This window comes from Lithobates pipiens, unplaced genomic scaffold (genome assembly GCF_037356315.1).
Source record: "Lithobates pipiens isolate NorthernLeopardFrog02 unplaced genomic scaffold, aLitPip1_a1.2 Scaffold_18, whole genome shotgun sequence".
In the NCBI taxonomy this organism is placed as follows: domain Eukaryota; kingdom Metazoa; phylum Chordata; class Amphibia; order Anura; family Ranidae; genus Lithobates; species Lithobates pipiens.
The window spans coordinates 585622739-585646159 of record NW_027507758.1 but is presented as its reverse complement, the minus strand read 5'-3'; the positions used below and the strand labels follow the sequence as shown (position 1 = coordinate 585646159).

The 23421-nt window shown below is 45.9% G+C and overlaps 1 protein-coding gene across 1 annotated transcript in view; it reads right to left on the bottom strand.

Moving 5' to 3' along the window:
- Nucleotides 1-610: 610 nt before the first annotated feature.
- RAB10 (RAB10, member RAS oncogene family) overlaps nucleotides 611-23421 on the bottom strand; it is a 99936-nt gene continuing 77125 nt past the window's right edge. The window contains exons 4-6 of the mRNA XM_077489139.1: nucleotides 10590-10679; nucleotides 3404-3505; nucleotides 611-1137 (exon numbers count right to left, since the gene is read on the bottom strand). Of these exons, the coding sequence (XP_077345265.1) occupies nucleotides 1054-1137; nucleotides 3404-3505; nucleotides 10590-10679 (276 nt within the window). The 3' untranslated portion in view covers nucleotides 611-1053. The remainder of the gene's footprint in view (nucleotides 1138-3403; nucleotides 3506-10589; nucleotides 10680-23421) is intronic.

The window sequence follows — 23421 nt, the reverse complement described above, 5'->3', positions numbered from 1 at the left end:
CACAGCAGCTATGCCCACCCCTCCCCTCTGCAGTCCATTCACAGAAGCCACAGGAAGCAGCATCCGAGCTCCAGAAGTTTTATTCCTGGAGCACAATAAAGCTGTCAGTTGCAAATAAAAGATAAGTCTATGAAGTGGCAGGCACCTTCCTAGAGACTTATCTCCTGGAATTCAGCTTTAGGAACAACATATTCACAGAGTGGCTCCAGCTGGCAATGCACAACCTTTACTTGGATGCCCAGTAGGGGGAACAGGCTGGAACCTTTTCTTAGCAAAGACCTTGAGGTTCTGTGCAGGGCCATACAATACACTGAAGGTGCCCAAAAGTGCACACAGGAGGGTGGGGCTTTACTTAAAGGCAACTGTCCTAAGGGTGAAGTTGTCATTTAAGGATTGTATGAGATTTTAGTGGTTGGTTTATAACCCGAGGATTCTGCAAGTACTTACAGACTGCATCATATAAGCCATCTGAGTTAAAATGTGGGCTAGCCGAGAGCACACTACTTCTTCCCATACTGGGTCACTAATTTACATCATGTAGTGACACAGACGCCGACGTGCTCAAACCGCCCAATTGCTCCTGCGGCCAAGATGGATATGACAACAGTGATTCACTCTAAGTTTTATTGTGATACACATTTCATTTTCCAGAATAGTAGCAGTAATTGCTGTAGGTGCCTCCTTCAAAAAAAATTTTTTTTTTTTTAGTGACAACAGAACGCGAGAGGGGACCTGATACAACCAAAATGTAGTGACGGGAGGTGGGGGGAGGAGGATAAAGCGTTAAAATGAGAAAATGTCACAAACATGGTTTATCAACTTTCAGCTGCGTCTTCCTCCGTTCTCGATGCATCCGAAGAAGAACGAGACCAGCAAGCACTCGCTTAGATGGAGAGAAGGATGTTAATATGATATGGGGGGGGGGGGTGACATTCAAAGGTTAAATTGGAGGGGATGGGGTGGGTTCAGAGTGGTTTATGCTGCAAGGACGAGAAGTGGTTGGGTAGGAAGGGGAAAGGGGGGGTGGATGGTGAACGATGCAAATAAAAGGGTTCAACAACATTTGCTCTTCCAGCCTGTCACGCCACCACCGCTGCTGATATCTACGTTCTCACTGTTGGGTTCTTTAACTGGAGTCTGCAAGACAAGACAAAGGATTATTAGACACAGGTTGGCCCATGTACCTATATGGCCATAAGTTAAGTGAACCCCTCCAAATGATTGAGTTCAGGTGTTTCCAGTGAAGGGTGCTGTTAACAAATTATACAAAGACACTGTAGACAATTGTGCTCTTCCAACCCTGTGGTAATAGTATGGTAAAGGACCTTTTCTGTTCAGACTGTGCCCCTGGGTACAAAGTCAGCTGCATAAAGACATGGTTTGAGGCGTTTGGTGTGGAAGAACTTGGGTGCCCTGTACAGAGCCCTGACCTCAACCCCACTGAACACCTTTTGGAAGAATTGAAACGCTGATTGTGATCCAGGTCTTTTCATCCAACATCAGGACCTGACCTCAAAAAGAATTTTGGCTGAATGGGCACATTTCCCCCAAAAAGCCTGGGAAAAACTGGCTGCCGTTAAACCAGTCCCTAGTGCCAACAAGACTGGGGACGGCTGTGCTAGCGTATCCCCCCCCCCCCCAGAATACTGCATTTTGTCTTGTAGCGCAGTTAAGATTTGTGAGTAAAGCAGAAAGGAAATCACACAAGTGAGTGATGAGATTTCTGGGGCAGTCGGGTACACATACAGAGCTGACATTTGGAAATTACTTTGGAATATTTAGACAGGCTTAGAAAATGACAGAGGAGGCACTGACTATGAAGGGTCATTCCGGGCAACAACCAAATTATGCAGCGTTTACATGTTATATCAGGTTTTTATTCTCTTTAACAGAAAGTGGATTTTTTTTTTTCCAAACTGGCAATTTGTGTACATTTAGTGGACAATTATTGTTTGTGAAGTGTCTAGTCACCTCCCGGGTCTGTCAGTACTGCAGTAATCGCAGCCATCAAATGGTTTGGAAGGCAGCTAATGGACTTTCAATTCTTCCTTCAAAACCATTTGAGCGCTGCATGCATTTTTAAAATTTGTACTAAAAGAATTGTCCTGGTTCAAGTGTATATCAACCCAAATTAAAATCCCCTCTATTGCATTTCTTCTCTCCCACAAACACGGAGGTTTAATCTGCTTATATTTTTTGTCATTCTTGGTCCCACCCAACTGATGACATTTTTAAATAAAACCTTTCCAACCATCATTATTTTGGACCCAGTTACATCATCGCTGGGTCTCTGTGCTTCTCTAAGCATTGAAGGTAGATCATGGCTAACGGGAGAGGCCAGTATGGTGCTGTACATAGCTTCCTGAAAACATCTCAGCACTCTCGAGCCTTTAGCCCTGATACAAGCAGCAGGCTGGCTCTTGGGATGAGTTATGCCGCATACAACCAGACTTTTTGACGGACTAGGTCCGACGGTCTTCCCGACGTACTGTCGGCTGAGCTCCGACTGACTTTCCAAACAAACAGACTTGGCCACACACAAGCACACCAAAGTCTGAAGGATTAGAACGTGATGACGTACGACCGGACTAGAATAAGGAAGTTCATAGCCAGTAGCTGCCCTAGCGTCGGTTTTCGTTCCGGACTGGCATACAGATGAACTGATTTTTCAATCAGACTCCAGTCCGTTGGAAAGATTTTAAACATGTTTTAAATATAAAGTCCGTCTGATTTTTAGACAGCAAAGGTCAGATGAAGCCTACACACACACGATCGAATTGTCCGGTGGATTCGTTCCATTGGACCTAGCCCGCTGAAAAATCTGGTAGTGTGTACACGGCATTACAGTATGCAAATATCAAAATGCCTTGATGAGTGGGTATCAGTCAGGGGGAGAGGATGTTCCTAGGCAAGCTGTATGTGCATGAAGACCATCCTAGGCAATGCCCATGTGCGACGCTCAGCCTTCATGACTTAAATCCAACAAATGAAAGGGATCGACCAGCAAAGAAACAAGGTGAGGTCTGGTAACATCAAAAAAACATTTTCAAAAATTGCTGCGCAACTAGTGTGTGACATAAAAATTCGCAACGCCCATCAGTTTATTCTCTAGGGCCTCTGTTTAAAAATAAAAATAAAATAAAGAATGTTTGGGGGGTTCAAAGTAATCATCTAGCAAAAAAATGATTTTTTTTACATGCAGGAGAGAACGGGCAGAATTGCCCCGATAGGCAAGTGGTTAAATATCACTTTTGCTAGTCTGATGATATTTGGAAAGGTGTGACTAATACCATTGAATATAGTGCTACACATCTCCCTGCCTTTCAGTGTTGAGTTATAGTCGGCTCCATTGGAAGTCTGAAATCTGATATAAAAATCAGGACACAGATGAGGAATCTCGTACCTTTCGAAGTATGTCTTCTGCTAACGTGAGGAATGCCTTCTCAATGTTTACGTTTGCTTTTGCGCTAGTCTCAAAAAACCTAATTCCATGCTCCCGGGCAATCTGTGGAAGAGAAGATGATGGTGAGTCCCACGCTCATTGCATGTCCTTATTAAACAGTACTAGAGAAAGCAGATTAGAATTATTCACATCCACCATGGAAAACCACAACAGAGTACTTGTTCAAACAATGTCCCCAATCTCTTGTTTTGTCATAACAGTCACCCCTCCCCCAGCTCAATGCCGCTTCCGGTCGGCGCAAGTACGCACCATGAACATCACATGATAGACCATGTGCTGCCGATCGCATGTGCGCTTTCACTCCCTGTGATCACACACCCTTTCTCAGGTTGACCAGGTCAGTAGTACATGGTCCCTGATCCCTAATATTAACTGTGCATATACAACATATCCAGGCCTGAACAGCATGCACTGCAGATGGCATATGGTGGTCGCATGAATGCCTTCACTAGTGGAATAAAAAACTGCATGCACACACCAACACCCCCAGCAGAAGCGCCCACATAAGGGTGGCTATTGTAGAGCTCCAAGGAACCATGTAAAGCAATGTAGCCACACTCAACATGGAAACAGACCAGAGAACTGTACAGGGCAGAATGCAAACAAAGGGCATCCTGCAGACTTTAAAGAATTCCAGGAATGATATATGTTTACATAGGTACATTGATTCAGCTTGGATTTAGGCAACTATGAATGTATCATACATGTCGGTTCCCTAAAGAACAGTCAAACTCAACCAGGGTTCCTCCAGGGGATGCTAGGGGCACCCTGGGCTGTGGCAGGTTGACCTCCCATTTGATAGTCCCTGCATAGTACTGGGGCCAATGCCAACTGGCATTTAGAGACATGATTTCGCCATTGTTAGTTTGGTCATCTAGATGGGGGGGGGGGGGGGGGGGGCACTGGCCACTAACGTAAGGAGCCTTCTTCCCAATGTTGTAAGGGGCATTTCTACCAATGAGCAAAATTGAGTGGTTTTAGTAGAGTTTCCCTGAGACCTGACAATTATTTTAAGGGTTCTTCTATGGTAAAAAGTTTGAGAAAGGCTGCTCTATAAGCTGGAAATCACTGCAATCAAACACCAGTGATCTCTGATTGCTTCCAGGTCCCACGCTGAGCAGCTACACTGAACACAGGAGGTCACTTGCACTGCACAGTACCATTCACAGAACCACTGTTCATAATACAGTAATTACCTGCTCAGTATGGGACCCGGAAGATAGTGGAGATCACTGGAGTACGAGTTCCTATTAGAGGCTTCTAGAGGGATCCCAGAGGTATGGTATATACCTAGCAGCATGGATCCAAGCTGCATCAATATAACCATGTATAAAATATCCATACCTGAAATTCAGCTTTAGGTAAATGAAGCTTTGACACTCGTACCTCAAGTATAACATATGCGAGACCTCGCTGGAAATGAAATGTGCACATACCAGGGGGTTCCCATAGATCAGCCATTCTCAACCAGGGTTTCGTGGGGGGGAGCTGATCATGCTGCCTCTTGGTTGAGCTTTTTTGTACTTGACTTCCTACTCCTGCAGGTGGCAGCATAATTCAACGGTTATAGGACAAGAGAGTTGTGTGTCACTGGACGAGAAATCTGTATAAAAATTATCTGGATATGTAAATTACTTATATTAACATATGCAGATGCTGCAAAATGTGGCCTGGGCATGTAATTGGCTTTGATAATCTTTGGGCACCAACAGGTTAACAGCAACTCCTGAAAAGTGATTTGCGGTGGATTGCTTTTCAGAGTGCAGCTAAGCAACTGCTGTCAGGCATCCAGGAGGTGATCTTACCACCTCTTGATTGTAAATTGTCATTAGGCAAAAAAAAGGCAATGAGACTACGGTGCTGCAAGAGCAAACCAAGTGTCTGAGTCCTGGTTGAGGCCATGTTAACCCTAATGGCAAGTGACATGCCACGCCACCTGTCAAGTCAACATGCTGCAGTAAATTTGAGCTGCTGCTGCGGCCACTACTAAATCATTTTCTTCTCTAGGAATAGCCAATCTGACTTAAAAAGGTAGACGTGCAGAATTTTGATGCAGAGCTATGAGGTGTACACGCCACAAAGAAAGCTGCCCCCTTGTGTTTAGCTGCATTGATCTGCATAGGTCATGTGAATGAAGCCGGAGTCTGGCATTAGCGAGCACTGAAATGACACTGCAGCTCGGGAGCCCCTGTGGTGAGTAAAAACAAACTGCACTGGAGGCTGCGGATATGAATGGCTGGGTTGTGTCCAATTACACAGCCAAGCTGACCTGTCCCTGGCACTGTGCTGGAGCTGGCAGGAAGCAACACGGCAACAAGATCTGCAAAAAGCTGAAGAAAGCCATCTGTCTGCATCTAGTGCATGAGCTGCTCCCTGCAGCCTGGTGCAGTCACTGGCAGCTTTCCCACTGCAGATCATGTGACCAGACAGTGATAATGAGCCTGTGTGTCCGGAGATGGGACACTGTGACTGGTATATCTGGGATGTATTCTACACATCAATGCTCATCACACTCAGGAATTGTATTATCCTCCTAAATGGTTTTACATCCGAATGTCACATCATCCTTTTAATGGCATAGTAGTAAAAATAAAAGGGTGCCCGGTCGTTTAATCATTTGTTTCAATAACAATCTTTGCATAAGATATGTGCATTGAAGGTATTTTATGCTCGTTTACCTGTAATATCAAAAAAGATGTGTAGACATCCAAGAGGCCGGAGACTGGATGCCACCATTTTTGCAGCCCCAGACACACAGTTGTCACTCAAGTGATCTGCCACAGCACGGATATGCAATTAGCGGACCTCCAGCTTTTGCAGAACTACAAGTCCCATGATGCATAGCAAGACTTACAGCCACAAGCATGACACCCAGAGGCAGAGGCATGATGGGACTTGTAGTTTTGCAACAGCTGGAGGTCCGCTAATTGCATATCCCTGTTCTACAGTATTCCTCCTTCACTTCTCCTCTGGCAGCTACATAAAAAAAGGTTATGTAGGGAGGGCTGGGCCAGCACAGACAGCAATTAGACACTCCTAGAATAGTAAAAAGCTAACGTGCAAGGAGAGAGGTGGTTGTGCAAGGGGCACCGACTACTCCTGCGGCCATGTTCCTGGCATCAAACATTGTAGCCGGCGATCAGCCACTTGATCATTTTTTACAGGACTTGGAAGAGGGGGACCCATAAACCACTACAACCATAGATCCTGGGCACTCCCGTTTCACCCGGGAAGCTGGGACCACCTGCAGATGCAGACAGAGGACAGAAGGGAACATCCGTCCCTCCACTGTGATGAAGCTGGAAGAGATGAGGATGTAGTGACTTCTGGTTTGTTTTACTGGCCCATGTAGAAGCCGATCTAGGTTCGAATGTCTGCTTTGAAAGGCATAGGAGGGTTCGGGATCTAAAAAGACCCCAAATGGGACATGTCACTGTCCCAGCTATCACAGGGGATGTTTCTCCCTTGTGATAGCTATAAAGTTGATCAAAAAAAAAATAATGTTTTTTAAATAAATACACACAGGGGGGAGATTTACTAAAACTGCGCATAGTAGCCAAATCAGCTTCCATCCACACTAGTGCAACGCCAAAGTCGCACAATTTCCAGTGTGGTGTTGGAGCGTGACTCTGGATCAAAGTTGCATCAAAGTAGTGCAGGGTGTACTCACTTTTGTTGCCAGTGGTTTAGACATTAATGGCTGTGTGTTGAGTTATTTTAAGGGGACAGCAAACTTACACTGTTATACAAGCTGTACACTCACTACTTTACATTGTAGCAAAGTGTCATTTCTTCAGTGTTGTCACATGAAAAGATAGAATAAAATAGTTACAAAAATGTGAGCGGTGTACTTTTGTGAGATAGTGCTGGTTCACACAGGAGTGACTTAGCCACCTGACAAGTCGCGCTCCGTTCTGTACTATGGAACCGTTCTAATAGGAGCGACTCAAGTCGCTCCGACTTAGAAAAAGGTTCCTGTACTATTTTTGGGGCGATTTCAGGCGACTTGCATTGACTTCTATACAGAAGTAGTTTTGCAAGTCGCTGCTGAAGTCGTGTGTAGGTCACGTCTGAGTCACGCTGCAAGTCGTGTCCCCCCTGTGTGAACCGGCACATACTGTATATGTGATTTTTCCTGCACAGCCACAGAATGTGTACTGTTGTTGGTCAGCCAGACGAAGCCTTGTATTCATTGACAGAAATACTTATGGCTTATGAATGGCTAAAAAGTTCAAGAACAAGACAAAGTGTTAGAATGCTGGCGGAACACTGGGTGGAACTGGTGCATTATTATACAGTTTATAGAGCACCGACAGCTACTGCATCATCTAAGGAATCGTTCATTTGGGCCAGCTTGGCCGGCATCAGCTAAAGTCCTAGTGCACCTTGAGTTAAGCCCCATACACACACCATCAGATTTTCTGCCGAATTGTTTTCCTTCAGATTTACCAAAACCATATAATATGAGGTCAAACCTGAGGAGTTTCAATGTGTATGCAATCAGGCAGGCCCTTACACTACATGGTTTTGGTAAATCTGAAGACAAAAATCAGCAGAAAATCTCATAATGTGTATGGGGCATTAGGCTTGCAGTGGCTCAGTGGGCATGGACTATCTTAAAGCAGGATTTTACTGTGTGGGAACAATACGTTTTGGGAGAAGTAAACCAAAAACACCCCGATGATCTGTACAGACAAATCCCACGTAAGAGCAGTGCGTATTCCATGTGACCGAAGTGTGAGCCGGCACTGCTATGTAAATATTTATCACACTGTAAACCACGCATTCTGGGAATTCTGTTCATAAATGACAGAGGAGCATCCTGACGCCAATACAAAAAGAGGTCTGTGCTGCGATGTTTACATGGGAAGATGGAGACCAGAGGGGACGCCATGACACTGTCTATACAAAACATACAGAATATCAGCCCTCCCTTGTGAAGTATGTCAGATGATTATAAAAGGACTGAGTGTTTGAGATGGGGGAAACGTTCTACATCAAATCACAATTACCAAATCTGAAGCAAATCTATAGTCAAAACGTTAACCAATATTTTTCAACTTCTACTGGTGCACCAAAATGAAAATTTTGGTGCCAAAAGTGTTTTTTGGGAACCACTTCCCGACCCAAAGTAGTCATATGACGTTGTGGACTTTGAGTGGGGATACCTGAATGACACCTGCAGCTACAGGCATCCAGATATCTTCTTTTTCTGACAGTGATGCCTTGCACCATCAAAACAGTCATAGCGGCTGTTCAGCCTCCTGATTGCTTTTACATGCGCCAGGTGGGGACACCTGCGAGCTGGAGAATGACTCGGCCAGCGGCAGCAGTTTACCATATGTTCCCCGGTCATCTCTATGGCTTTCAGAGGCTGGGCGCAACGTTATGACGTCACATCCAGCTGTAAACACTGCCGTTGCCTCAGCTGGAAGGCCAAGATTGTTTTTTTCCCCCCTTTATCTCCGGCTTTCAAGCTTAGAGGCGGGATCTGGGGACTCGGACCTCAGATCTTGCTGTGAAGAGGATCGGTCATGCCCTATTCCTATTACAAGGGATGTTTACATTCCTTATAATAGGAATAAAAGTGATCAAAAAAATTAATTAAAAAAAAAGTAAAGGGAAAGTGTCAAAATATAAAAATAAAAAGTTAAATGCCCTGTCCTTTGGTGCTCACAGAAGTGAACGCATACGTACGTCGCACCCGCATATGTAAACGGCGTTCAAACCAACAAGAGGTATTGCTGCAAACAGAGCGAGAGCAATAATTCTATCCCAAGACCTCTAACTCTAAACTGGTAACCGGTAAAAAAATGTAAAGCGCCACCGATGGAGTTTTAAGTAGTGATGTTTGGTGCCATTCCACGAGTGTGCACAATTTTAAAGCGTGACATGTTGGGTCTCTAGTTACTCGGAGTATTCTCTTTCACATTATGCAAAAGAACTGGGCTAACTTTTTTTTTTTTTTTTAATTCATGAAACCGTTCCATGCCATGACAAAATAATTTGCATGCGCGACTCCCGTGTACATACCTGCCGCAATTCCAATGCCGGGACAAAGTAATCTGCATGTGGAATTGTGCCGGGGCAAAGTAACTCCCGGCACAATACTAGCGTGCACAAATTGGAGTCAAGTCACCTCGGCTTAGCCAATTCAAGATAGCCCAAGTGTCTGAGACTGGAAGACATAGGTAAGGAAGCACTGGCAAGGGGGGAGACCATGGCAATTGCATTGCTGGGGGAAGGGCATTAACATGGCATGCAAAACAGCCTGAGGGGCCCCAACACCGCTTAGCAATTTACTTCTGCTTAAAGAGGAAGTAAACCCTTTCTAAAAAAACTAAACACCACCACACACCCTGCAGGACAAAGGAATGAGCTAGAATGCTATGCATACTAGCTCATTATGAATTACTTACCTGAGATCGAAGACCCCGAAGCGACCCTCGTCCTCCGTCACCGCCACGATACCCGTAGTGACTTGTGGGTATCGCTGCTCCGGCGCTGTGACTGGCCGGAGCAGCAATGATGTCCCTCTGGCGCATGTGCTTGGGAGGCGTCAGTGACAGCACGATCGCCTTCACTAACAGCACGCTCAGTGCACTGTTGTCTACGGCACTCAAGCGCCGTAGACATCGATGCCCATTTTTAGGGAAATATCTTCTTAACCATGTAGGTTAAGGAGATATTTCTTGCACCTATAGGTGAGCCTTAATCTAGGCTTACCTGTAGGTTAAAGTGTCCTGTAAGAGTTTACAACCACTTTAAAGACAGATAATGAAAACTGCTAAAAGTCATTTCCGTTTTATTTAGAATGGATCCTGTTTTTGTTGCTGTCTGTGTATTGGTTGGGGATCTTTCCCCACACTGAATAGAAAAAGTCACCTGAACAGGGAGCGAAGGGAAGGCTCAGTGGACTTGCAGACTTTCAGATCTAACCTGCATAGTCTTCCATTCAATTATACGTTATCGGATTGAAGTCTCGGAAAAGCAGTTGAGTGTGAACACCAGATGTGCTGAAAAAGGTAAGGTGTGAGCACCTATAGGAATATCTGCCGTACCCGGCCATGAATATTACACTGGTATCCGCTACCGACTGGGGCCAGCGCTGGTGCCATCCACTCACCTGCTCTCCCTTTGCTTTGAGCACCACCCTCTTCTCCTCCATGTCACACTTGTTTCCTAGCAGCATCCGCTCCACATCTTCATTGGCATGCTGTAAGAAGGAGAGCAAGGGGTTAATGAGACTTATCAGATGCAACGAGACAAGCAATCAACCATGTACACATCTGACAACCTTGCGTTTCTTTTTTAAATACATGTGAAGAAACCTAAAATAAATAATATACACACACATGCAGGGTAACAAAGTAATAGATTTCCTTTAGCTCATTAAGTCAGTAGTTTCAGAATGTGTACTACACCTGCAAGAAATAGAAGTCTATGGCAAAGTGCAGCTAACCCACACGAAAGTGCAGGTAAACCGCAGCACATCCATCTGAAGGCAGCCTTATAGGGGGCTCAGGACAGTAAGGGTGGGTTTACATTTGTGTTTTGAGGGGGGGGGGGGGGGTGGTAAAAAGCCATTGAGTTTTTTTTTTTTACTTCACCCCTGTACCACTGGTGTAGCGTTATGGGTTGCAATGGTGACCCCATTGCACAGCACTTAACGTGCGGCCTTCCTGTCAGTCTGTTTTACACTTGGACAGGAGGGGTAGCATAAGAACTGCACATTTCTGGATAAAATGACAATCACAATTTCTTTGCTTAGAAGAACGATTCTTGGTGCAACATCATCTTTCACATACGGTTTCATTTTTTTTTTAAATTAAAATTGTCCCTCCCGCCCCCCCCCCCCCCCCCAAAAAAAAAATTGCTTTTGAAAGACTGCTGCACTAATACAGCGCAACATAAAATAGTGCACCAACCACCAGTTTAATCTCTAGGGTCTCTGCTAAATAGAGATATATTTTGGGGTTCTAAGTAGTTTTCAAGCAAAAAATACAGATTTAAACTTGTAAGCAGCAAGTGTCAGAAAAAGGCCTGGTGTTTAAGTGGCTAAAGCGGAGTTCCTCCCACCCCCCACGAAAAAATTAAAAGCAGCAATTGCAAATACTGTAGCAGCTGACTTAATATTAGGACACTTACCTGTCCAGGGCACCCCAGATGATTTTGGGATCAGCTGTCTCATGCTGCTGCCGCCATTTCTGGCAAGGGATGCCAACAGTGAAGCCTTTCGGCTTTAGTCAGTTCCCTACTGTGCATGCGTGAAGCGCGGTGCACTAATTAGCCCGGCGGCGGAGGAAAGAGGAGGGCTGAACTTCCGAGGGACAGAACTGTCTCCGGAAGTGGGGTAGGGTACCTGTCAAAAAGGTACCCGTTACCACCTCCCCCCTGAAAGGTGCCAAATGTGGTATGGGGGAAGACCTAAGCGGAAGTTCCACTTTTGGATGGAACTCAATTTTAAACTGACCTCAATAGCTGAAATTCAGGCTTTTACAGCGTAGAGTAGAGAACAGCTCTGCACTTGTTACATGAATTCTGTCAAATAGTAGCATCTTGTTGGATAATGCCTCCGAGATCTGCACAGCATGCAACATCACTCCAGCTGATCTCTTGATGAGCTGGCATGACGTCAACACTGCGCATGCACAGATCAGGGACATTATCTGATGATGAGCAAAGCACGTACTGCTTGTGCCGTGATCGGAGATGTCTCATGCATGCGAAGATTGTGAGGCAGAATGTGGCGATTAGATTCTCCCTCCGTGCATTGCCAGATGTGGGATAATGCCTCTGACGATCCACCCATGTGCACTGTTGACATCCAGCCAGCTGATCAAGAGAATCAGCTGGAGTGATGTTACATACTGCACATGCGCTGATCATCTGCGGCATTATCTGATGATCTGCACTATTAGATAGAACACCGGATTAAAATCCTAAGGCGGGTTGAATCGAGATTGTGATTTTTGTTTTACGGTTAATTATGCAGCTCTAGGCAGCATATACAGAAACCGAGCCCTTCCATTTTCCTCCTGCTACCGCTGGAAACTGGCTTCTCATCCTCTCCCTCCTGCTGGCATTTAGCGGCTGCATGAGGAATATGTTCATTATGCTATTCAAAATAAAACTGAACCATTTCATTGTGGCCCACAAGCAGTTACCAAATCACTCAAGTGGCCCTCACTTTCTGATGTAGTATAAAGGCTCAGGGTGTATCCCTAAATGAGTCCAGATCTGATCAGCACCGTCACCGAATGCTGTGTCACCGGCCTGGCTGTTCGGGGAAGTTATTTTAGGCTGCTGCAATAAACCTGATACGGAACTAATGAGGTCAGTCTCAGGTGTCTGTCAGAAGGGAAATAGCAGAGAAGAAGCCTGACCAGAGGAGACAAGTGAGTCAGCTCAGTACATTACACTTCAACACTGAGCTAAGTTTAATATTAAATGGGGCTCATTCACATCATGTCCTTCCAGCTGCCACAATCTGCACAGATCTATACAGGCTCATGGCCACATAGGATACAACTGTGCGTCATGTTCACTCCATACAGGTGCCTTAGGGCACATCTATGCACAGCACCGCATGTCACTGTATGGAAGCACAGTGTGGTGCATAGTTAAATGAAATTTGTGAAACTTCAATATATATAGTAAACCATGCAACGTAATGTAATATTGCATTGCACTGCCCCTACACAACGCACAGCAGCATTAAACCATGCATGCAGCCAACCGTACATGTGCAGGACTTCAGGCTTTGGTCATTCAGAATCAGCCGAGATCATTCTACACATGGAGCGCATGAAATAAGCAGCCCAAAGATGTCCCGAGTTTCATTCCTTCCACCACATATGATTACCCCATCACTGTCCATGTTGCTGGGGGAATGCTCCCTGCAGTGCTATTGTGTTCGGTCAGCGGGAAGCCTTCACAGCTGGCAGAATACAAGGATTACAGGTAACAGGCTGCTTGCATCAAAATAGATCGATAAACTTGGGTACAATCAGACTCCCCATACGTGGATTAAATCTCAGCCAGTCCCTGCTGAACCAGACAAATTTTGATTAATGTACGGCCTGCTTTATTCAGGCAGAGAGATTATATATATATATATACACACATATACACACACACATATACATATATATATATGTATATGTATCAGTGTGCAATCAGTGGCAGCCATTAACAAGGCAGTCGTGAGCAGTAGCGGCAGCCAGTAGGGCCCACGCATGCATGTAAATGCCAGTAGGGCCCACGCATGCATGTAAATGCCAGTAGGGCCCACGCATGCATGTAAATGCCAGTAGGGCCCACGCATGCATGTAAATGCCAGTAGGGCCCACGCATGCATGTAAATGCCAGTAGGGCCCACGCATGCATGTAAATGCCAGTAGGGCCCACGCATGCTCTGTATGCATGTAAATGCCAGTAGGGCCCACACATACTCTGTATGCATGTAAATGCCAGTAGGGCCCACACATACTCTGTATGCATGTAAATGCCAGTAGGGCCCACACATACTCTGTATGCATGTAAATGCCAGTAGGGCCCACACATACTCTGTATGCATGTAAATGCCAGTAGGGCCCACACATACTCTGTATGCATGTAAATGCCAGTAGGGCCCACACATACTCTGTATGCATGTAAATGCCAGTAGGGCCCACACATACTCTGTATGCATGTAAATGCCAGTAGGGCCCACACATACTCTGTATGCATGTAAATGCCAGTAGGGCCCACACATGCTCTGTATGCATGTAAATGCCAGTAGGGCCCACACATGCTCTGTATGCATGTAAATGCCAGTAGGGCCCACACATGCTCTGTATGCATGTAAATGCCAGTAGGGCCCACACATGCTCTGTATGCATGTAAATGCCAGTAGGGCCCACACATGCTCTGTATGCATGTAAATGCCAGTAGGGCCCACACATGCTCTGTATGCATGTAAATGCCAGTAGGGCCCACACATGCTCTGTATGCATGTAAATGCCAGTAGGGCCCACACATGCTCTGTATGCATGTAAATGCCAGTAGGGCCCACACATGCTCTGTATGCATGTAAATGCCAGTAGGGCCCACACATGCTCTGTATGCATGTAAATGCCAGTAGGGCCCACACATGCTCTGTATGCATCTAAATGCCAGTAGGGCCCACACATGCTCTGTATGCATCTAAATGTCAGTAGGGCCCACGCATGCTCTGTATGCATCTAAATGCCAGTAGGGCCCATATATGCATGTAAATGCCAGTAGAGCCCATGAATGCTCTGTATGCATGTAAACGTTAGCACAAATGTTGCATGCACACAGCATAAGAACGTTGCTGCAGCAAGGTTCTGCCTAACACAATGCCTGTGTGCATTAACCCTTAAGCTACTGATATATTAGAAGCATTTAGTTTGAGGTTTTTCGTTTTAAAGCAAAATTCCAGGAATTATGCTCCATCGTAAAAAGTGTGGGCACACTGATATAAGTGCAAGGAGGTGCATGACATCTCTATTATTTATGTCTGCCTGGTTTATAGTACTCCTGGAAGATTGCAATCACTATTTCTGGGAGCCTGCCGCTGCTATGCCCGCCTCTATTCACAGAAGCCTTGATAATATGTGAACATATTCACAGAATACATAGGCTTCTGTGAATGGGCAGAGAGGAGGGGCGGGCATAGCGGCTCTATGTGATTTTCTCCTCAGATCCCAGAGTGTTTTCCTCAGCAGAGAAATAAACCCATCAAATGTAAACAGCAGCGATAAGTCCAGGAGATGTCATGCAGCTCCTCGGAATTAACTTGGTGTGCATTCACGTTTTACAAAGTGGCTGAATTCCTGGAATTAAAGTGATTGTAAAGTCTTTTTTTTTTTTATTCTAAAAATAACAAACCTGTTATACTTGCCTGCTCTGTTGCAGTGAATTTTGCACATAGCAGCTTGGATCCTCTTCTGTGCTCCTGGCCCATACTTCATGTGGAGTGCCCCTACAGCAGCCAGCTTGCTATGGGGGGCATCGGAGCTGCAGCTCCCTGTGTCCATTCATTTAGAGACAGAGCTGCGGTTTCGGCCATGCCTCCTCTCTGATTGGCTAACTGACTGATAGCAGCGTGAGCCAATGGTGCTGCTGTTATGTCTTAGCCAATCAGGAGGGAGAGTTCCAGATGGCTGACACTTGTGGACATCGCTGGAAAGAGATGGGCTCCAGTAAGTATAAGGAGGGGGCGCTGCATAGAATAAATTAAGATAAACCTTCTGACTTTACAATCACTTAAAGAACAATCTTTCTTTCTAATCCCATGGGGTCAAATTGACATTTGTTTGTACTGCAGTAAAAAAGATTCAAAGAAACCACTGGTACTGTATTGGATTTGGTCTGAGGAAACGAGTTATAAACCAACACCTCCCTTTCTACAAATTAACTTATGAGGCTGCCCTACAAAATTCACCAAAATTTGGGCCCCATGGCTAGACTCACAAGATACAAGTGACTCCCTACCAAGTTTACCCACTTCCCACCTGGCCTATGGCAGAATGACGGCCGGGCGGTGGTTCCGTTATCCTGTCCGGATGCCATATGTCGTCTTTCAGGAGAACAGCCGGAGGCGTAGCGTGGGGGGGGGGGGGGCGGTGTTTAAATCGGTGATGCGGCGTGTCACACTGCAACACCGATCTCGGTAAAGAGCCTCTGATGGAGGTGCTTTAGCATGTGATCAGCAGTGTCCAATCATGGCTCACAGTATAAACAGGAAAAGCCGTGTATCAGATTTTCCTCACTCGTGTCTGACCCTGTTCACACCCCCCCCCAGCAATCTGGGACATTTCGCAGGTTCCAGACGATTGCCCAGCCAGTCGCGGTGGGTGCCCAGCTGTGACCCTACAGCCGGGTGCATGCAGTTACAATGGCGCGCTGCACAGAGAGGTAAATGAGTGGCGCTTCGTTCTCCCGCATCGCTGGACCCTGGGACAGCTATGGCTGCATTCACACCTGAGCGTTTTGTAGCTTCAAGCTACAAAATGCTTGAGGGAAAAAATCCATTATGTCGCCTGAAGTGCAAACAAGTTCCGGACCCATTTTTGTCGTTCGAATCGGGCAGATTTGAGAGTTTCTTTTTTACGTTGGTGAACTTTTGCCCTGCACAAAATCACTGCAAAACGCCGTAAAAACGCCACCAAAATCACTGTAAATTTATGCGATTTTCTGCGTGAAAAACGCTACGCTCAGGTGTGAATGCAGCATTAGTGTCCGATTATTAAAAGTCAGCAGCTGCAGTATTTGTAACTGCTGATTTATTTATTTTTTTTAAGCGGAACTGCTTAAGAGAAAAAAAAATAAATAAAAAAAGCCTTGTTGCCATATATATCCAGGCTGTATATATCATGTAAATCAGGACAGTCATTTTTCTCAATAATGCCAGCTTCGAGTCCTTAATGATTCTGTGCAATGGTTGTGATTTTCTGATCACCGCTTGTCTTCTCTGCAGTCTCTAATGACAGGAAACAGCCACAATGCTTCACAAGGGCGAAGCTCTCCACCCCCATTCAGGAGAAGAGATGCAGTCTTCCAATCGCTCCATAGCCTACAGGCTCAGGAGAAGAAGTGTAAGTTTTAATGACAGGTGCACTTGTCTTGTAATAGCTGTGGAAGTGGAGAGGCAGCGCACAGAGCGGTGTGCTTGTCAGTCTCAGCGATGAGGAACGTTCTAATAATGCTTCCTTGTATTCCCAAGCCTGAGCCTCCTCCACTGCCCCCTGCTGTTCTAATGACTTAACTCCTCTTCATAGCGAACACTAGAAAGCTCTAATACGCGGCATCCAGCGATATGATTGGCTGCCTCCAGGGATGAATCACCCGATGGAAGCCAGCCAGAACTCATGGAATTCTCCACTCAATGAATCATTTCATCTAACAAAGCTAAACAATTACCAGCAGAATTTTTCTACTTGCGTCCAGGGGTATAGTAGGGAAAGCCAAAAGAATAGATGTCAGGAAAAACTTCAAGAACAACTCCGGGGGGATAATGAAAAGGCAGAACTAAAATAAAGCATCCAAAACATCGTCTGACTGGCCAAACCTTGACAACTCTGCTCAGCCAGTCCTATGGTCTCCTGCTACAGGGCCTATACACCGATCAGACATAAACCTTATGACCACAGACAGGTACAGGGAAGTACATGGATTCTCTTGTTACAATAGTATCTGAAAGTTGTGGGATACACAGCAAGAGAACATGTTGTCCATGAATTTGAGGTGTTGGGGGGGGGGGGGGGGGGCGGCACCACAGTTCTGCCTACACTAGGCATGTGAGCATCAGAACTCGACCACAGAGCAATGGAAGAAGGTGGCCTGGTCTGATGAATCACTTTCTTTAACCACCGGAAGAATTTACCCCCCTTCCTGATCAGAGCACTTTTTGCAATTTGGCACTACGTCGCTTTAACTGACAATTGCGCGGTTGTGCGACGTTATACCCAAACAAAATTGACATCCTTTTTCCCCCCACAAATAAGACTTTCTTTTGGTGGCATATAATCACCTCTACCGTTATTTTTTGCACTATAAACAAAAAAATCAAAAAAAGAATTTTGAAAAATATAAAAAAAATTAAAAAAAATACAATATTTTTCTTTTTGCTATAATATTCCCCCCAAAAATATAAAAAAAAAAATTCCTCAGTTTAGGCAGATATTTATTCTACATATTTTTGGTATAAAAACAAACGCAATAAGCGTATATTGGCTTGTGCAAATATTATAGTGTCTACAAAATAGGGGATAGATTGATGGCATCTTTGTCTTTTTTTATTATTAGTAATGGCAGCGATCTGCGATTTATATTGTGACTGCGTCATTATGGCGGACACATCCATGACAATGACCAGTCATTTATACAGCGATCAGTGCTATAAAAATGCATGGATTACTGTGTAAATGACACTGGCAGGGAAGGGGTTAAACACTAGCGTGCGATCAAGGGGTTGTCCCTAGGGAGCGTTTCTAATGGGGGGGGGATATCTAGGACATGACAGGGAGCAGTGATCTGTCTCGTCACTAGGCAGAATGGGGAAATGCCTTATTTACATAGGCATCTCCCAGTTCTGCCACTCAGTGACACGATCGCGAGACACCGGCGGACATAGAGTCAACGGGTCCGGAGGCCACAATGCCGCTTCTTAAAGGGGGACATACCTGTACGCCCATTTGTGCAGTCGTGCCATTATGCCGACGTATATCGCCATGCACTGGTCAGCAAGTGGTTAACATGTGAAAGCCTGGGTGTGTGCGCATCACTTACCCGGGGAAGAGATGGCACCAGGATGAAATATGGGAAGATAAGCCAGCAGAGGCCGAGTAACGCTTTGGGCAATGTTTTGCTGGGAAACCTTTCAGTTTATCGAAAACTTGGATCCTGCCATTCATGTAGTTACTACTTGACCACCTACCTAAACATTGTTGAAGGCCAAATCTATTCCTTCAAGGGAAAAAAGCATTCCCTGATGGCAGAGACCTCTCTCTTAGCAGGAAAATGCATCCTGCCACACTGCAAAAATGGTTCAAGAATGGTTTGAGGAAAACAACGACATAGGGAGTATTGAATTGGCCTCTAAATTCTCCAGATCTAAACCCAATCAAGCATCTGCTGGATGTACTGGAAAACAAGTCCAATCCATGGAGGCCCCACCTCACAACTTGCAGGACTTAAAGGATCTGCTACTGATGACGGTGCCAGATACCACACAGCATACCTACAGAGGTCTGTTTTGGTGGCAAAAAGGCAGACCTTCCCAATATGAGGTGGGTGGTCATAAAGCTCATAACCCAGAGGTCGATGGATCGAAACCATCCTCTGCTACGTTGCCTTTTCCTATGCCAATCGATATTTGCTTGCGGGCCCAAAGGCCTTTCTTTCACACACAAAGAAGTTGAACCTGATTCAGGTGATTAACCACTTGAGATCCGCGCTATAGCCAAATGACGGCTACAGCGCGGATCTCCTTTTCCGGGACGACGTCAATAGACGTAGTCCCGTGTACGAGCGGCCTGCGCGCCCCCTGAGGGGCGCGTGCGGCGCGCTCTGTGATCGGCGAGTCCATGAGACTCGCCTGATCACCGATCAGTGCAAGGGGTCGATCCCGACCCCTTATCACGTGATCAGCTGTCAGCCAATGACAGCTGATCATGTGATATAACGGAGCCGGTAATCGGCTAGTATTCCTCCTCGCGCTGACAGCGCAAGGAGAAAAAAAAAAAAGCCGATCACCGGTGGCCGTGATCGGGACATCAGTCCCGATCACGGCAAGCAATGCAAGCGACCACCTGCCCCCTGCAGTGCCATCCTGAATAAAATTAAGTGCCCCCCGTCAGTGCCACCCAGCAGTGCCCATAGTGCCCACAGTGCCACCCACAATCTGCCTCAAAGGTGCTGCACCCCAGTGCCCCCCATCAGTGCTCAGCAGTGCCCCCCATCAGTGCTCAGCAGTGCCCCCCATCAGTGCTCAGCAGTGCCCCCCATCAGTGGTGCCCATCAGTGCCCATCCGTGCCCACCAGTGCCCCCCATCAGTGGTGCCCATCAGTGCCCATCCGTGCCCACCAGTGCCCCCCATCAGTGGTGCCCATCAGTGCCCACCGATGCAGCCCATCAGTGCCCACCGATGCAGCCCATCAGTGCCCACCGATGCAGCCCATCAGTGCCCACCGATGCAGCCCATCAGTGCCCACCGATGCAGCCCATCAGTGCCCACCGATGCAGCCCATCAGTGCCACCTAATCAGCGCACTTCAATGAAGGAGAAAAATTACCCGTTTGCAAAATTTTATAACAAACTTAAAACATGATTTTTTTTTTTTGCATCTTTTTTTGTTTGTTTAGCAAAAAATAAAACTCCGAGCTGTAACTAAATACCACCAAAAGAAAGCTCTATTTGTGGGAAAAAAATGATAAAAATTTCATTTGGGTACAGTGTTGTATGCCCGCGCAATTGTCATTCAAAGTGCATCAGCGCTGAAAGCTGAAAATTGGTCTGGGACTGAGGGGGGTTTAAGTGCCCAGTAAGCAAGTGGTTAAATGAGTCCAAAGCTCTCAGCGTAACCCCTTGATCGTCCCCTAGTGTTAACCCCTTCCCCACCAGTGACATTTATACAGCAATAAGAGCGTATTTATAGCATTGATCACTCTATAAATGTAAATGGTCCCAAAAACGTGACAAACGTGTCCAATCTGTCTGCAGATCACAGCCATTACTAGTAAACACCCCATAAAAAACGCCACACATTTTTCTCCTATTTTTAGATGCTATAACTTTGGCACAAACCAATCAATATATGCTCCTTGCATTTTTTTTTAACCAAATATATGTAGAATACATATTGGTCTAAACTGATGATGAAATTTGTTTAAAAAAATTGGGGGGATATATATTATAGCAAAAAGTAAAATAGCTTTTTCAAATTGTCGCTCTGCTTATAGCGCAAAACATAAAAACCGCAGGTGTGATCAAATACCACCAAAAGAAAGCTCTATTTGTGGGGAGAAAAAAAAAAAGGATGCAAATTTTGTTTGTGTACAGCATTGTATGACCGCGCAATTGTCAGTTAAAGCGACGCAGTGCCAAATTGAAAAAAGGTGCTCTGGACAGGAAGGGGGTAAATCCTTCCGGGGCTGAAGCGGTTAAAGAGTACCTTCCTTACCTCTGGCCTGCTCGGAGGTCCTCCATGTATTCTCCATTAACACATCCCTTCCTTACCTCTGGCCTGCTCTGGGATCCTCTGTGTACTCTCCATTAACAAGCCCCTTCCTCATCTCAGCCCATTTAATCAAACTCTTCCTCCATTTGGGTCTGCTCTGAAGTCCTCCATGTACTTCTATTAACGAGTCCCTTCCCTCAACTCAGGCCTGCTTTGAGGTCCTCCACATACTCCTCCAATGAACAGGCCATTTAATAAAAAACTCTTCCCTTCAGGCCTGCTCTGAGGTTCTCCATGTGCTCTCCAGTGAGCTGTCCATTAAAAAGTCCCTTCCTTACATCTGGCCTTCTCTGATGTCCTCCATGTACTTTCCATTACCAAGTCCCTTCCTCACTTCTGGTCTGCTGTGAGGTCCTCCATGCACTCTCCATTACCAAGTCCCTTCCTCACCTCTGGTCTGCTGTGAGGTCCTCCATGTACTTTCCATTACCAAGTCCCTTCCTTACCTCTGGTCTGCTGTGAGGTCCTCCATGCACTCTCCATTACCACGTCCCTTCCTCACCTCTGGTCTGCTGTGAGGTCCTCCATGTACTTTCCATTACCAAGTCCCTTCCTTACCTCTGGTCTGCTGTGAGGTCCTCCATGTACTTTCCATTACCAAGTCCCTTCCTTACCTCTGGTCTGCTGTGAGGTCCTCCATGCACTCTCCATTACCAAGTCCCTTCCTCACCTCTGGTCTGCTGTGAGGTCATCCATGCACTCTCCATTACCAAGTCCCTTCCTCACCTCTGGTCTGCTGTGAGGTCCTCCATGCACTCTCCATTACCAAGTCCCTTCCTCACCTCTGGTCTGCTGTGAGGTCCTCCACGTTCGCTCCAGTGAGCTGTCCATTGTTTGAAAGCAGCAGGAGCCAATGGCTGCACTGCTATCAATCTAGCCAATCAAGAGCCAAGAACCCCAGGCAGAGGAAGAGTGTGCCCCCCGTGGGACAAGTTTGAGGGTTCAAGTAAAACACCCCCCCCCCCCCAATTACGGACAGGTGTTTTTTTTTTCAACGTAATGCATAGGATACATTAAGGTAAAAAAACACAACATGAACCTCAACCCCTTTAAGCTGACAAAATATTGATCAAAGTGACCCCATCTCACGTTTTTCAACAAACCCGTACATCACATTCAATGATGTGCAGAGAGCCACTACAGGGAAGCACAGAGGCGGCACAATTTAGAACTCCATTCCCTGGAACAAGCATGCAACAAGTGAAGTCACGTCACCTAATCTGCAGACCTGCTTTGGCTGCTCAAAGCATAGCAGCCAGGAAACTAGCATTACTAGAAGACAGGAGCAGCACAGGTTTCCTTTAAAGTCAGACATTTGCGAAAAAGAGTAAGTCAGTCTCATGCTTTGTGCTCTAGAAATGCAGCAATTTAACCCTTCCCCCTCCCCCCAGCAAGCCATGACTCCAGGCTCCCTTTACGCACACAATGTGCTCTGCTATCAGAGGCACTCCCTGTGTGACTCATGTAGTCCAGCATGCCTGACAAGTGCCATAATGACTTGTGCAACCTCAGCGAGTGGAAAAATGCTTGTAATCCTGAAACGCAGACTCCTCACAGACTGGAGGCCGCTACAACCAGAGAGGAATCGGAGCAGACACGTCCACAATTGCCTTTACCATATTGAGTCACTCCGCCGTGTTCGAGATTTAAAGCAATGCTACACAAATACACATTCTTACTGGATCCTGTCTTGCAGATGCTGAGTTAGGCCTGTGCTCCTCAAGCTGGCTACCCAAGGAGTGTCAACAGGTCATGTATTCCCGTCCTACGCCCCACCACCCCCACATGCACTTTATAAATAGGTTCATCATTTGGCCTGTGAATGTGTGGAGATGTGACCCGTCAGCCCGGGAGACACAGAGATAGACCACTGCAGTGCGTTCCTTCTACTCCTCCTAAAGTGCAATAGGAACATCCTAAGGCCTGTCAAAGATGGCGCAATCCTTTCTAGAAATGCCTGAGATTACATGGCTGGATCTATGCAAGGAAGAATTTCCAAACTGCTGGAAAAAGGCTCTGATGTCCCCAAAGAGCACCCCAAATGGAAAGCCATCACCCCGCTGATTGCTTCCAGGGAAATCTCCCCGTCTATGACCACCGCCTTCAATTTACTGAAGAGGAGTGTGGATAGATATAGATAGATATCGAAAAAAAAAAAAAAAATTGTTAGCTTTACGGTTTCGTTTTTTTATTTATTGAAGTGTATTTCCC